The 17,403-nt window shown below is 39.2% G+C and overlaps 1 protein-coding gene across 2 annotated transcripts in view; it reads right to left on the bottom strand.

Annotated features, from left to right (window-relative positions):
• Window positions 1-17,403, bottom strand: part of CD109 (CD109 molecule) — a 78,728-nt gene that overhangs the window by 43,728 nt on the left and 17,597 nt on the right. For both annotated transcript variants that reach the window (XM_062608197.1, XM_062608196.1), the window contains 7 exons: window positions 14,862-15,092; window positions 14,591-14,716; window positions 6,744-6,783; window positions 4,931-5,015; window positions 3,291-3,387; window positions 2,072-2,207; window positions 1,083-1,192 (listed from right to left, as the gene is read on the bottom strand). In XM_062608197.1, coding sequence (XP_062464181.1) covers window positions 1,083-1,192; window positions 2,072-2,207; window positions 3,291-3,387; window positions 4,931-5,015; window positions 6,744-6,783; window positions 14,591-14,716; window positions 14,862-15,092 — 825 coding nt within the window. The remainder of the gene's footprint in view (window positions 1-1,082; window positions 1,193-2,071; window positions 2,208-3,290; window positions 3,388-4,930; window positions 5,016-6,743; window positions 6,784-14,590; window positions 14,717-14,861; window positions 15,093-17,403) is intronic.

Raw genomic sequence — 17,403 nt, 5'->3', positions numbered from 1 at the left:
AATTTCAACTTCTACTATTGAAAGCACCTAACTAATGTTTCCCTTTTTCAGTAAAAAGGTCTGTCATTCCATTACCCCTCCTCCTCTGCCATTATTTTCCTATCCTTTCTCTGTACAGCATATGCAGATCTCCACTTACTAGTGGAGATAATAACTATTAACACTTATTCCTTCACATTCCTCTGGGAGCATAACTGATACCTTCTTCCCTGCCAGCTGCAAGCATTGCTAAATGCCTCAGCTACCGCTCACTCAGATCATCTTTGGAAGAAGAAGCAGCAGGTCAGAGCTGGAGTCAAGCTAGGATCCTGGCAAAGAAAATGAAAAGGGCGAAAACCCAAACGATCAGGCTAGCACACAGCTATAGCTTGAGCCAATCTACTACGAAAGTGTATATGCAGCTTATTTTATTGGCATTTAGGTCTTGTTTCCATATAGTAAAGGCTCAAGAATTGTAAAGTCAATTCCCCTTTTCAAGTGAAATGCAGTAATGCAATATGCAACCTCTGCTAAATGTAGGAATACTGAATGCAGACTACGGACAGCATGAAGAACATGAAACTTCTGTGAGAGGACTGCAGCTGATATGAGAAAGACAGGACAAAAAAGACATTTTCAGTTGAGAGCAATGTGGTTTGATAAGCGTTACTGAATTCTGTGGCAGCTGCTTAATTATATAGATGCCCTTTACAGAGTATGTATTTGTGTGCGTGTGTATATACACACAAAAATACAAATATAATTAAGAGGGTTTGGACTCAATAACTACTCTATTGTTCTAAAGCACAGTCACATAATGAAAAACAGATCAGCTAGAAAGTGAAAAGATTTCTCCACCAGTATAATGACAAATACACTCAAATACATCCTGCAAACACTACAGCATTCCCTGCCTCCTTATCCTTTTCTAGAGCAAACGCCTGTAAGTTTAGTATTTGCCAATATGTATAACAAAAAAGAGATAATTTTAAAACAAATCTGTAAATTATACTTAAAAGTCCAAGGCAAACTTTGTCATCTAAATGAAAATAAAGAAGTTACATTTGCTTATGCACAGATCATAATAAAATGAAAGAACTTACAGTAGCTATGAAGTTCAGAGAAGGCTTTATAACTCTAGAGTAGTCCATAAATTCAATAAAATAGTCACTTTGCTTTGGAAATATGATGGTACTTGAATTTTGGGAGATTCCTGTTGAATAATTGTATGTGTTTAGACAACAAGCTTTTAACATACATATTCCTTTAGCAGCAATACCGGTTACTGTTCCTGATTTTTAAATAACTCTCATATTTTTAACCATTTCCACTCTTATTGTTCTTCGCCCTTTCAGCTAAGGATTAGTACAAAGGTAACGTACATACTGGTACTGTCTTCACAAGGCCAAATAAGCCATATCACATAGTACTTTATTCCACACAGATTATGTCAGAATGACACAAGGAAGGAACTTACGAATCCCAGATCAGCCAACTTCACCTTGGTGGGGTTTCTACAGAAACTGTGTAATAAACCCGAGTTTCTGGGACAGGCAGAAATTTTTACAAACTATTTTTTTTCTAATATGCAATGTGCAGTGGACCACAAACTCACAAAAAGGCTCAGTTTGCAAATCAGCCAGTCTAGAAGAGGGGAGACAGTGAACAAAACGGGGCCAGAGAACTTTTTCTACTCCTGTGGTTTAGAAACAGAAAAGGTTAAGTTTATGATTAAACCTAAGTGTTTAAGACTCAGGCCAATTCTAGCAATTCTTTATGCCTGCTTTTCTCATCAAAAGGGATCAGACACTGACTTTAAGGACCCATCTGAGCATATTTCTTGGTTATTTAATAAATGATTTAGTGTAGAACTGTATTCAACCGAAGTTAACAGCTGGTTAAACTATTTAATATCGAGGCAAGCAACAGCTGAGATAATAAATTTTTTCAGCTAGTGTATTTGCATGTAGATGGTTCATACTGCCATCAGCACATGACACTTCTCTAGCGCTCCAAGCCTTCCACATAGCAGTAAGCTCTTCCAGCACCTACTCTCTGGATTTCTCTCAGAAGACATCACACAGACACATACCTGTGAGTGACTCGGTGACCACTGCAATAATTTCTATTGGGTCTGTGTAATCAGCGTCACTTTGGTGCCATGATCGATCAGTGTTCAAGCTTTGCAGCATAAGCTTGTTACAGGTTACATTCACAGATCCATTTATCTGCAACATAGAGAAAAAAAAATAAATTGTTGATCCAGCAAACCCAAGGACACCTTTCCACCTGCAACAGTTTATTTCTGGTTAAGTCCTGTAGCTCTCCCCTCATACACTTTCCAGAGTGTCAACACCAGAAACTTAAGAACACTGATCTTTTGTTTTCAGAAAGCATTTTTATTAAATGCAGTACGAGTTCATTAGTTTTTAGAGTCAACAGTGCCTTATGGAGAAAGTTAGTTTTGGTTGTGGGTTTTTTTGTCTAATATCTAGAACTACCCACTTCTACATGGCAAGAACAGTGTCAAAATATACCATGAACAGTATCAAAAATATAATTAACCGGCCCCTGCCTGAGAAGAGGAGTTTACCCTATCCAGCATCTCTGAGCTCAGTTTCCAAAAGCTAAGTGCTGCTGAAGACCCTGAAGTCAGCCAGCTGCTTAAGTCAGCCAACAGAAAACAACAAGCACACCATTTAGCAGAAATTGAACCTGTTCGAAACACAGTCCACAGCTCAAAAATAAAATGCCTGATTTTGCAAAAGGATACCACTTTTAAGTTTTCAGATCCAAACTGCATGCCTTTTTAAATTTCATGCTCCAGGTTACAAATAATACCATATCTCCAATGTAATAACTAGGCAATTAGTACACAAAATGATTTGGTCTCTACCACACTAGAGCTCCATCTAGACAACTGAGGTGGTCTCCTCTGGCCTCATAACACATGGCTGAGTATGCAGGGGCACACACAGAGCCAGGGTGCACTCCTGGGCACAGGTCCTCTGTCACCTATGCTGCTACAGTGTCTTCTGGAAAGTTTTTCTACCTGGGCCAACTAGCACTCTCCAAAGTAATCTCCAGGCACAGTTCAAGGAACCACAGTGGCCAAGTATCATTCTCAACAAGCAGTCTGAATGTAGATACTTTATTCTGGAAATTAGAGTTTAACACTCTCAATGCAAGTCACTCCGTAGACCATGCCAGCTGAATTCAGCACTCAAGGATGGTCCCAGGAATATTAAACCTACGAAACAAGACACAGGCTTAAAGTCTACAAAGCTGCAAACTGCTAGCAGGATGCTCACCTCCATTGTTGTTGTTATATTTCTCTTGTTTGTCCAGTAAGACACAGAAAGGCAAGTGACTGTTACAGTTCCCTTTACTGGCTTTCCATACATGTACCTGAAAGACATCAATCAAAAAAACACTTCAACTCCTAGGCTTGGTCTTCTGCAGAGATTTCAAGGCAAAAGATTCTACTACAATATTTTTCCATGGCCTCAAACACAGCTAGAACATATCTTCAATTTGAAACATGGAGTTTCCAATACTCAGATAGGTTTATTGACACTAAAGTCAGAAACCCAAAACCTAAGATACATAGTGCTGCTCTTTTCTTCACACAAGCTCTACATACCTATTATTATGGGCTGTACAATGTAATTAAGCTAAGCTGGAAGCAAGTTATTGAATAGAACACCAATGCGGCATCATAACTAATATGCAGGAGAGTTAAAATGGGATGTGGGAAGTGCAAGTGTTTTGCTTCCCAAATGCTGCTAACACAAAAGATACAACATATTTGTACTCAAATTATTTACTAATCACAGTCCAAAGAAATCATGGCATTGTTACATGGCAAACATAATTTGCAGGCGTGACAAACCTGAAAACTGCACCATATTCACTTCTTATAATACCATTAACAACCTGCAGTCAGTAAGCAGTAATATTTCTTTTTGATAAATTTTTTCAAGTTGTACATAACAAAAACCATGACATTATCATATTCAGACAGATAGGGAGGAAGGAACAAGGACCCAAAAATCATTCTAGTCCCTCAATAGCCATAAGCAAAAAAAAAAAAAAAAAAAGCCTCAAATTATACATTTTGAGCAAAGATTCAAGAACTTTTCTGAGGAAGGTAACTAAAAATATCTTGGCCATACTCTAGAAATACCTTTACCAGTCCAAAAAACCTAACTAGAAGTCTGAAAATCTAACATTCTTATAACAAAATCCAGAAACTGGAATCATAGAACAGGGTTGGAAAGGACCTTAAGATGATCTAGTTCCAACCCCCCTGCCATGGGCAAGGACACCTCACACTTAACCATGTCACCCAAGGCTCTCTCCAAGCTGGCCTTGAACACCACCAGGGATAGAGCATTCACAACCTCCTTGGGCAACCCATTCCAGTGCCTCACCACCCTAACAGGAAAGAACTTCTTCCTTATATCCAATCTAAACTTCCCCTGTTTAACCCATTACCCCTTGTCCTGTCACTACAGTCCCTAATGAAGAATCCCTCCCCAGCATCCCTATAGCCCCCTTCAGATACTGGAAGGTTGCTATGAGGTCTCCACGCAGCCTTCTCTTCTCCAGGATGAACAGCCCCAACTTTCTCAGCCTATCTTCATACAGGAGGTGCTCCAGTCTGTCTCTCCAAGCCCTCCTCTGGACTTGTTCCAACAGTTCCATGTCCTTTTTATGTTGAGGACACCAGAACTGCACACAATACTCCAGGTGAGGTCTCACAAGAGCAGAGTAGAGGGGCAGGATCACCTCCTTCGACCTGCTGGTCATGCTCCTTTTGGTGGGAAGCTAATTCTTACTAGAAAGCACTCTTTTAACATTCTAAATATAAGTTTTCATTTGACACTTAGAGACCCACGATAATTTTCCTAAGAGTGAGAGTGACAAATAGTATTAATAATTTACTTACTTTGCAGTGACAACACCAGTTACGTCTTCCTCTCTCAAAGAATAATATAATGGTGTTGTTATTATAACATCAAATTTTGGTAAAACTAAAAAAAAATAAAATAGAAAATAGAGAAAGCATTAAGTTCAAATAAGAAATAATAAATTTTTCCTTTTTTTTTTTTTTAACTATTAAGGGTGAAATGTGTAATATGATAAAGCTTACTACAGTTTCCTAAGGAATATAAGGCAAGATGTACTTTTAACTGAACCCTGTACATGCCCCAGATAAAGACTTTTTGTTGAAAAAAACAACAGGAATCGTAACAGCAGCCTGCACACAAGCTTTTAAGATTGAAATAGAAAACTTTTAACTTATTCAGCCTTTACAGAATCATCAGCAAGCTTCATAATCAGACATTACACAGATACTTTGCCTGCATGATCCTGGAAAACAGAATCATAGAATCGACTAGGCTGGTGAAGACCTTTTAGATCATCAAGTCCAACTGTTACCTCAGGATTGCCAAGCCCACCACTAAACCATGTCACTCAGGGCAAAATGATCTCCCCTCAAGATCTCCCTCATAGCTGCCCCTCATGATCTCCACTCACAGCCACCCCTCATCTGACCCCCACAGTGGCCCACACTGTATAGCTGCCACCCCTACCCTCCATGGCCATCCCTCACACCCCATGGCTGCCCAGGCTCACCCCTCAAGACTGCCTCTCAACCCTTATGGTGACCCTTCACATCCCATGCCTGCCCTTGCTCTTCCCTCTTGATCTCCCTTTATGGCTACCTCTCCTCTCCCATAATGATCTTCCCTAATGACTGCGCCTCCTTTCCCCTCACAATCTTCCCTCATGACCACCCTTTGTTTCCTCTCACAATCTTCCCTTATGGCTGCCCCTTCTTTCCCCTCATGATCTTTCCTCATGGCTGCCCTTCCTCTCCCCTCACGATAGCCCCTTATCCCTCATGGCCACCCCCCTACTTTCCCCTCATGGCCACCCTTCCTCTCCCCACATGATCTCCCACATGGCCAGCCCTCCTTTTCCCTCACAATCTCCCCTCAAAGCGCCCCCTTCTTTCCCCTCAGGATCTCCCCTCATGGCTGCCCCTTCTTTCCCCTTATGATCTTCCCTCATGGCTGCCGCTCCTCTTCCCTCATGATCTCCCTTCATGGCTGCCCCTTCTTTCCCCCCATGATCTCCCCTCATGGCCACTCCTTCTTTCCCCTCACAATCTCCCCTCACAGCCACCTTTTCTTTTCCCTCATGATCTTCCCTCATGGCTACCCTTATAGCAGCTACAGAAAGTCCTAGAGGGTCCTGCATAACAAAATCATTTAACACCAGGCCCAGGTGGGAAATAAAACAAATACAATGCAGTTTGGATTGCATTCAGACTCCTCTAAAAACAAGAGTTTCAGTTCAGTCTCAGCACAGTAACCCTCCCCAGTAAAAACTATAATTGTAAAATATAAATAGATAGATAGATAGATAGATAGATAGATAGATAGATAGATAGATAGATAGATAGATAAAAATATACATTTATTTTCTCAGAGACAATAACCTCATCTCAGAGTTGAAATGAGTATTATAAATATTGCATGGCATCCAGACACTACAGCAGCAAGTCATTAAGGCTACCACGGATAAACAGGGCATCTGATAAGATGGTATTCTTCCCAGGACACAGAGTCAGTCTCAGAGAAGCAACAGATTCGGAAATTAAACTTTCTGGGGTTCATGCTAGGCAAGGGATGCTACTCCAGTGGAGAATCAATTACCAAATTTAGTTACTACTAAATGCCCTTAATACTTACCATATTCCATCACTTTAAAACTTTGATAATGAACTTGACCCTAGTGAAAAAAAAAATCACATGAGAAAATAATTGTGGTTAGATCAACACTGGCATCTGACCATTCTAGGCCAAATCCCACCCATATTTAAGTTAAATTACAATTTCTGATATGATGTGATTTTCATCACGGCTCAACCATTATCAACTCCCATTATGAAGCTGCTGCAGGAACCAGTAGAATGTACTTGCACCACAGAAGGCCACAGAAGCTCACATGTGGCACGTTATAAGTATATATAATGATGAGCTTGTAGAGCTTCTTATCTGCAGACATCTACGCATGTCTGATTTCTATATAAAAATCCCCAAATATCCAAGCCAGCTAGCATAAAGTTCCCTAGCATCAGTCATCATGATGAATCATGACCAACTTACCAGCAGTATGTTTACTAGCTCATGTAAAATGAACGCAAATTATCTCTACAGAAGTGAAGCTTTTGTCTATATAAAGATGATTTAAAAACATGTATAATCACAAGGTTCTTCATTTACTCAAAAGGTTGTATTGTCTCATCTCAGTTTTTGGTAGTTAAAAATCAATGCAAGAAATAAACAACTATATAATATATTTTTACTTGTGCTCTCTTCTATTTTCTTATTTTTCTAATTTTTTCACTTACTTCCTGATTTTCCTCAGGATGGTACCTAAAAGCATATTCTGGCATGTTTTTGAGATGTGGTACATGAGGCAATATATATGGCACACAGTTGGTATATTGATTTTAAGGCTTTTTTTCCACTCCCTGAACATTAAAAACTCAGCACCTATTTTTGCTCTTCGGTACAATGACAGTTGACAAAACAGTCATGGTAGATGGCCACATAAATTTTGCTTTTTACTGTCTTACTCAATTGTTCTTCCTTGCTAAAATGCAAGTAATTCAAGTTGTGCCAGGGGAGGTTTAAATCAGACATTAGGAAAAGATTCTTCACCAATGGGTTATCACACACTGGAGCAGGCTGCCACTGAAAGTGGTTGAAATTAAAGGATGTGATGCCTGACACAGTTCAGTGGTAGACTTGGCAGTGTCGGGTTAATGGTTGGACTCAATGATCTTAAAGGTCTTTTCCAACCTAAATGATTCTACAAGTCTATGCTTCTATGATTCTCACCAAGCATGTAGGTCATTTGTCAGCTGATGTGCAAGCCTTGCTCAATGACTTTTTTACAGCATCATAGCAAAAGCTGCCATCAGCAGGGAAATGATATGAGGTGATTTACCAACATGCCTAGAACTGGAGCTCTGCATCTCAGCAGGGATCAACATAGGGATTACACTCGAGCAATGATTTTCCAGAGGAAAATGTGAGCTCAGCTGGGCTGAAAGAATGGGCTGAGAAACCAAAGGAGTCTCCACTTTCCAAAGGACAGGAAGGGAGAGGCTCCTCTGAAAGCCTTGTTTACCTCTTCACTTAAGAGTCTTCTGAGAAATAAGGGAAAGATTGAGAAAGACAACAGTCTGTCACTAAGAGGCAGTTATTTTGAAACATTAATATTGAGCTTCTGCTCAATTGCATATGAGGTTATGTTCATGTGTAGCTCAGAAGTCTGATTACTTTGATTATTCCTGAGACCAGTGACATCACTGCAAGTTATCAAATGTGCTGGAGTATGTTAGATAACATGGTTTGAAATGTGGGGCAAAAGAGACTTAACCTGGATAACCAACTGCAGGTATCAGCAAGATTATGTCAGATGGGAATGAGTGTTTGTGGCAATAAAAGATAAACTAAGAAGTCCTGCATGAAAAACCCTAGAACCAGGATCCAGTCTGGAAACAATTATAACAGATGTCTCTTATCTGATCAATGACTTTGCAAATTAGGCATCTCAAAGCCCCTTATACTGCTATATTTACACCTTTCCTACAAAAGACTTCTATTGAAGTAAAAATCAGATTGCTACCAACTTTATTAGTAAGTCACTAATCACCAGTTTAATCGTCATATTTATATTCCCACGTTTGAAAAGATATAGGCAGAATCTGCTATTTCCACAATATCTGTGCAGATCCATAACCCTTACAACACAAAATGCTACTGCACTGACATGCGGTCTACAATCAGATTACTATCAGGTAATCTTCGGAACAGGTATCTTAAGAAAATAACCTATAGTGAATTTATCTTATGTCTGGCTCTCTCTACATCTTTTATTTCCAATGTTAAGCATATATATGTCATCCCTGTCATTAAGCAAACCATGAACAGAACATTACTGCAGCTGGCAGGATGAAAAAACCACTCCCCGGAAAATTAAATTTTGTTTCACATTACCTCAGAAGTAAAAATAATCATCATCATCATCATCAAAATAATCATCATCATCATCATCATCATCATCCAGGAGAACTGTAAGCAGTACAAAACAGATTAAAATGACACTAGCACTCTTGGCTACACCTTCTCTAAAATGACAGCTTTCTTTTAGAAAGCAAGCCATGCCTCACAGTGCAGGAAAAGTAACAGACCCTATTAGGTCATCTTGATAACCTGAACATCACGCCAGACTTCCCACTAACACACACTTTCCAGCCAAACTGGTTTGGAACAGGACAAGTAACAGTACTTCAACTGCTCCATATCATTTTAGTTCCCAAGGGCAAGGCTGCCTTTCTGGCAAATATTGTTCAAATATTTTGGAGTGGAAGTTCTTGAACCAGGAGTGGTGGTTTTTCAAAAAAGCAAAAAGGTAATCTGATTGTAAACTGGATGTCAGTGCTGTAGCATTTTGTGTTGTAAGCATTATGATCTGCACAGTTAGTTATACATACAAACCAAGAGAGATTTTCTTTAAGATAGGAAAACAACAGCATGCCTATTCCATGTTTCCAGAAGTGCGTTATTTTTTGTCTTTATGCCTTCTCCTGCTTCTAAACACACTCACCCTTCCAGACTATTAGCATTTTGCTCTAAAACAGCATTTCTTAAAATGCAAAACATCTATTACATTCTGTGCCCATTGTCCAGAGTATTAGAATCACTGAATCATTGATGATCATCAAGAAAAGAGGGCCAAAAAGAGATCTCTACAAATATTCTGAGATTAAAAGGATGATGGAGCTTTCTGCAGTTGGGCTTTTGATGCTGTGGATCCTGACATCTGAGAATCACTGAAAATTACTGTCCAAATTTTGCTTTGCTGTGACAAACCAGTCTTGTTTGAAGTCATCTGGGTCTAATCCAAGTAGTGAAATCACAGGAATTGTTCCCCATAATTACTTCTTCTTCTTTGGCAATCGAAAGTCCCCGAAATTAATCTAGTCTAGGTCCATTTTCTTATTTGGTTCTGACATTTACACGTGTCACAGGTTACAGCATCAGGAAAGGCACTGGGTGTAGTCTCAGGACTTTACTCTGAAGCAGCACAGCGCTGGCACCGTCTGTATTCCCATGGCTACATCGCCATCTCACGGCCCATCTCAAAAACACTCCTCCACTTCTGCTTTGCAGCTAAATAGAATAGCTTTTTATCTAGACAGAATTAATAGAAGCATTTCACGGTCATTTTCATGCTTTATTTTCACATGCAGGAAATAAACCCTGAATTATGTATGAATTCCTAAACTTCTGTTCAAATCCACTAGTGCAGTCTCCACAAACTAAGCAGAGTCCCACCAATGTCACCAGCATTCAGTATTATTAGATCCTAATTAAGTATCAGTGGTCATTTGCAAACTACTGAATACACAGACAATTCCAAAAGTTTCACCTACAGTAAAACCTCATTTTGAAGAAGGTGACTCTCATTTTAAGTAATGATACATATATGGATCTAATATGAAATCTGTAGCTGTCATAGCAGTAAAACATCACAGAATTCAACGTGAATACACTGTAACATATATGAAACCTCAAAAGTTAAAAAATTCAAATGTAAAGTATATAATCAACCCAGTTGACTTTCAAAGCTGCTTTATAGCTGAAGCTTAAAAAAAAAAAAATAATACTCTTCAGAAATATTTTATAAAGCCCTCGTTGCACCTGAAACCTTACTACTCTTCAATATTTGATCATAAATTTCCAAATAAAACCTTTTGTAAATTAGATTACAAAATGCTTTACAACTAGAAACAACTTCTGGTTGGAGATGACTACTACTAAAACTCAGCAACTAAAAGTCTTTCAGCAACAGGCTCCAGGAAATATAAGATATCCAACTAAAATACAGGGTGGAGACTTGGGAACCAGACTGTAATTACTCTGTCTTGAGTTTTCCTGGAATAACTGCACTAACACCTGAACTCTTATTAAAGAGTACTACAGGATGTTTAACAGCAGCAAGCAGCCAGAACCCGATTTGAAACAGGATTCAGAGGCAGTACTTCCAGGAATCCAAACTCAGTACACTTGGGAACTGATCTGTAACCACTAGAAGTGAAATGTTATTTACTGACTTAACAGCACTCTTTAAAGACAAGAGGGAAACCTGAGATAGGAAGGCTGGACAGCTGACTAACTAGAAAAGAAAGCTCAGGTCATGGCACCAGGATGGCTAAGTCATGCAGAGATCAGCCTGGGTTTGCCATCTGAATAGGTTTCTAAAGCCCAGAGTCGATCCATAAACTGCACTGGATGCTGTGTAGATCCAGGGCTAGCAGTACTAATTAAGTATAGGTAGGCATATCTATTGAAAATGCCAGACATATACTAAGCATTCCAAGTTCTCAGTGACCTCTGTCATCAGGAGAGGATTTGTGAACCTATTCAACTTGATATACCACACATAAAAAAACTGTACCTCCCTTATATAGCAGATCAACTGCAGAACTGCAAGGAATATATCCAAGCAACAGCTGGGAATACCCACTTGGAGTGATCCAGGTCACTCGGTAGCCTTCACTGAACACCAACTAAATCTCTGCCACAGTACCTACATAGAGACATCCATATGTCTTAAACCTCAAAGTGAATCCCATCCCATATGACCTTGTATTTCACAGCATAAGCTCACTTCTGAGCAAGAGAACCAAAAAAAGCTTCCCATCAGAAAATTTATTTTCCTTTATTCCAAAAGGATTCTTTCAGGTTTCGTTAATCCAATAGTATGACGTGCTACCAGAAAAATAATAGCCTGTGAGACACCCACTAGACAGACCTAGTGTAATATGTGAATATTGCAATAGTTATTTAATATACTCTGCATATGATAGCTCTATCCAATGTAAAATGCTGCATAGGCACATGCTACAGAAATAATGCATATTGCCTTGTCATTATATGCAACACAGAATTTGAAAATTAAAGCAGACCAGGTGGAGGAGAAAGAATCTGAAAGTAAACAACGTAAGATTCTATGTGTGGGGCTTGGGGTTGCTGTTCCATTCCCACACGATAAGCATTGTAAGAATAGCCAGGTTTTCCTGGACCTCAAAACCTACAACTTTTTCTTTATTTCCAACTTGCACTGTCTTCTGAAACTATGGTGAACAGAGAAAGATGTCATAGAATCATAGAATGGTTTGGGTTGGAAGGGACCTTAGAGATCATCCAGTTCCAACTCCCCAGTCACGGGTGGGGACACCTTCCACTAGACCAGGTTGCTCAAAGCCCCATCCAACCCGGCCCTGAACACTGCCAGGGATGGAGCAGACATAACTTCTCCGTGTAACCTATGCCAGTGCCTCACCACTCTCACAGGAAAGCATTTTCATGCAGGATTGTCTGCATATCTGAGAATGATGAGAGCTATCCATGCCCCTGGATACTCTTCATGCCACTGAAGCATTTAGAGCTCTATTAACAACCCGAAACAGTCTATGCTAAAACCCTAAGTTTTAAAAATTTAGTTGTAGGGAAAATGAGATAAAAATATAATAAAGACAGCCTAGGAAAGGTTGTACCCCAGTAGGTCAAACATGAAGGCCAATGTCCAGCTTTTGGCAGCGGCTAAGGTTCAACACCTAAAGAACTCCACTAGCCAGGGTAGCCAGCAGTGGCACTGTGTCAGCTCAAGCCTCAGGGCTTTCTAATTAACAGTTGTTAGTGGAGTGACTTCCATGAATTTATCCAAACATTTCTTGATCCCACATGAGTTTTCAGTATTTACAACACCCAACAGTACTGTGCTCTACAGTTATGCTGTTTTAATTACTTTGAAATTGCTCTTTATCTCCTTCATGTAGCACCCTCCAGCTATGTACTTGAAGAGACGGTGAAAAACTGCTCCCTGTTTACTTTCTCCTTATCACTCATGACTTGAGACATTCCCTCCCATGTTTTCAAGGCTCATTAGCCTTCTGCAGTAGTACTAAATGGCTAAAATTTAGAATATCATCCACTACAGCCTACTAAGATTTCACTTCACTTTTCTGTTTTCCCACACCTATTTCATTAGCACAGATGAGAGTCTATAAGGCATTTTTCTTTCAATTTTACAATTACTTTTTTTTTTTGTTTTATTTTTGGTTTTGTTTCAGAAGAAAGTGGCACTCATATTAAGAACCTGAAAACAGTGGCTGCAGTGTCCTCCTGATTTCAGGATTACTCAAGACTTCAGAGTAAGCCCAAGCAACACTTTTTCGCCCGGCAAGTGAACTGTTGAAGAAGTCCACTACTGATACCAGACTTTATTCCACGTCTAAGCCCACCCCGTGAAAAGCACCTGTGCAGCTGTAAATGGGGCTGTGCTGTCAACCGGAACAGTCAACTAGGTTAGGCAAAGAAAAACAGAGCTGCTTTTCAATTTGGGTCACTTCCCCGGCACACTTTAAAGCTCAGCCTTGCTACAGCTGCTTCGGCATGACTGAGAAACTATTGAACAGCAGCACAGGATGGGAAGGAGCAGCCGAGCACAGGGACAAGGGCAGGAACAATTTAAAACATATTTCCCATCAAAGACAAAAGTAACGATTCCACACCCACGTGAGAACCTGTTCAAAAATCCAGTCCTGACACTCACTTGAGCACCACCCTCACCTACCTCAGCCTATAGAAATCTATCAAGCATAAAACCAGTACTGGTAAACATTGCTCCCACAGTAATACATGATCACATGAGTTCTCTACTTTCTACTCCACCATCTCGCTCAGAGAACATTAAGCAGTCCTGTTTGTACTTGCTAAATGGCCACTGCAAGCCAAGTCGGAAATGCAGTTCCCAAATTACAGGCAGTTAAGGCAGGCTGAATAAACCTGACACAGAGTTTTGAACAGCTATTTTTGCAATGTATTCCACGGTGTATGAGGAGTGTGCAGCTTAAAGGCTTGTACTGATAGAACTATTATCAAGGGCAACGTGCAAACTAGATCATACCAGTTTTGTTATGCAATAGTTCTGCTTTACTATTTAACTTTTTCATTTTGCGTAGTCATTTTTAGCTCAGTAACTCCCCAGTCATTCTGAATTGCTGAAACACCCCCAAAACTAGGCAGAGATTTGTAAATAGTCTTTGATTCCACATCCCTTGAGACAGTGACTGGCTGCACAGCAGGGCATAATGAATTTCTGTGTATTTGCTTATAAAATAAACATTAAGAACATTTCACTTAAAAAAAACAAACCTCCACAATATCTTTTTTTTATATTAAAACCCCTCGCTTTTTAAATAACATTTGTATTTTAGAATCAAAACACAGACCTTAGAATAAAATAGGCATTTTTTTTTTTATATCTTTCCTTACAAAACCATACGCTACTGAAAATCTTGTGAGGTTTGCATAGTATCTTGGGTTTGTCATGAGAGAAGGATCACCTCATCTCATGGTCCCTGTTTATTTCTGGGTTTGCTTCACCAAAGTAAACACAACTTCATTCACAGCTACCATAAGAAATTAAATCTGTAATTTGACAATGTTATACTCACATTCACTTCTGCCTCTATGGACCAGTCTCCTAGTGGAGGGTTCATTGATAACTGAAATTTTTTGGAAATTACACCCAAATCACCTTCCTCCATCAACCACTGCTGAATCAATTTCTTCCGAGGGTCCTAGGAGAAAAGTCAGGCTGCATGTTAAATACGGGTGGTCTTGCTAGCAAGACTTAGGTAGCAATACATCTGAACTTTATTTGTAACATAAAGTTGAAACATATGACAAATTCCAACGCATAACAAGATTTCTGTGGGTACTTACACGGATATATATATTCAGAGATGCTTTATAAGGTCTGAGATCAGGAAAGACGGTGACAATCCGAAACATCACTTCTTGCCCTGGTTTATAAATAGATTTATCGGTCTGGATGAATACGGAGATGCTCTTTGACATGTACATCAAGCTGGTACGGTTAGAGAAGATGCGCCGACCATCAGCATGGCCTTCCACCAGCAATTCATAATTCCCAGAAGGACTGTTTAAAGGCAGCTATAAAGAAAATAATGACTCTCTATTAAGTGTCCAAAATATACTTGAAGATACTATAATTCCAAAAGCATTTGACATAAAGATCTGAGATATTCCTGAACTTGTCAGGAGAACATATCATCCTCTCTTTTTTCTTTTCATAGTGCGTTAGAAATTTTATGGGGTTTATTTTGGGGTCTAATATTTTTCTGACTTCATCACTTTTTGGTAATGAATTTTCCAAAAATGAAAGAGCAGGACATAAGAAAAACTTGCACTTTTTTTCATAAGCTTTAGCTTCATGTCCTATGTAGTAAAAAAATAAAAGTTAGACTGAAGATCTCATGAGGTGAGGTTTTTCTGTTTTTCAATAGAAAACTCAGATTTCATCTCATTTCAGTTTAATAATTACGTAATTACAACACATGTTGCTATTCATCTAGAAAGTAAAAAAATTATTCTTCCCAAAATATTAAGGAACAAGGGAAGAGACATTTTGTATGGTTAGCTTATTTAGGATAGACACTGAAGTCTCCTTCAGTGCTGGCAGTAAACACAGACAGCTATCACTGGAAGGAAATTTAGACCACGTAAGATCAGAATGAGCACGCAAAGGTCTCTCTCTGTGTCTCTCCAGTGGACAGAAAATTCTAGAGCTTGTAATTCAGATGCATCAGTTGATTTCTTAAAGTTAGGTGGGAGGAAACCCAGCCACAGGGGTCAAAAGTCTTGAAGCAGAGCTGCTGCAGTACAAGGGAATTCCAACTTCAGCAGAGACTGAATGACCCCAGGGACACCCCAGCCCAGATGCCAGCTTCTGTACCACCATCTGCTTAGGAGTGTCTCTTTGAAGAAGAAAAAGGGTTTTAACACAACACATAGCTCATTTCACCAAGCAGCTCTGCTAAAAAGCTTAAGCGTCACATGCTTCTGTTTGCAATTACAACAGTAAATCTGGAGTAAAACCTCTGAAGTCAAGACAACTAAAACAGACAGGGTTGCATTTTTCAGTATAACATATGGAAATGAAAAACTCCTCTTGCACTGGTAATGAAAATTACAGCTGTTAACTCACCAGGCACAGCACTTCAAAAGTATCCTGTCAAGGTCTATAATGAAAGGCTGTTGCGCTGTCAAAACTCATAATGAGTGCACAGTGAGGCAAAGGAAATTCCCAAATAGGGAAAAATGTCACAGGTTGATAAATGAGGTAGATGTAAAAGTCTGTATCGAATACGATTCTGTGTGGTTACCTATAAAGAAGAATCAACTACATTTCATCCCTCTCTGTTGAACTTCTGTTTTTAAAAACAAGACAGGAAAGAAACCATCAGAAAGAAGAAAAATAAACAGGCTCTTTTTCACCCATGAGCAGGCATACAATGATACAGTAAGAAGAGATTCCCCATTTAAAATCTGGACTTATATAACTAAATTTTAGGTGCAAAGCTCCTCACTGAAACAGATTCTGCATTCTCTTTGACAGGATTTTGTATACACATTGCCAAGAACATATGATTCACATATTTCAACACTCCCCAGCTTCCATGCCAAGTATTATGGAATATATTAAATAGGAAGAACAGCCTTAGTTACTGCATGTGTCAAATACTACCTCAAAATTAATTCATTTACAAATATTACCATTTATTAAAGATGGTGTATTCCCTAAAAAGCAGACAGGACTCCCTACGAGAAGTCCAGCAACCATTGTAAATATTCAAAATCAAAATGGGGGAAAAATAAGCTTGTTTTGTCTCATCATAGCAATTAATTGTACATTTGCACCATTATTTTAACATACTTGCAAGGTCTGTCTTTGATATCTTCTATAGAAGTCTGTAAATGCTATGTAGAAACCTCATGCATTCTGCTGTATCTATTTCCTATCATAAATAATGATCAATAGCATGGGGTTGCTCCCTTGATTTTTATACTTTTTATATTTCAGAAGGTATTTCCTTACTGCAGCATAGTGACAAAACTGTGTGTTGTAGGTTTCTTGATATAAAAGCCAGGGACAATGAAGTTTGCATTGCTGCAGTAGTATATTAGGCTAGCTGAGGTGCAAAGTAACCCTTTTGGGTCACACATCGATGCTAACAGAAACTGCACTAATACAACACTTTCAGAAGATCACTGCTACAATCATGGTAACTATTTACTCCAGCCCCACCTACTATTTCTCTAAAGGGCCGTTTCTCAACCCAAATATGAACAAGACATCTTTTAAACAGCAGGTAGTAGGAACATGCTGTGAAAACATTTTATCTTAGTCAGTACATCCCCCAAGTGAATGTTATTACTATCCCCATTTTGGCACTCCTAATGC

Source organism: Pezoporus occidentalis, unplaced genomic scaffold (assembly GCF_034315485.1).
Source record: "Pezoporus occidentalis ecotype Australia unplaced genomic scaffold, CSIRO_AGI_Poc_V1 ctg13, whole genome shotgun sequence".
Classification (NCBI taxonomy): Eukaryota; Metazoa; Chordata; class Aves; order Psittaciformes; family Psittacidae; genus Pezoporus; species Pezoporus occidentalis.
The sequence above is the reverse complement of the archived record's forward strand: the minus strand, read 5'-3'. Positions and strand labels throughout refer to the sequence as shown.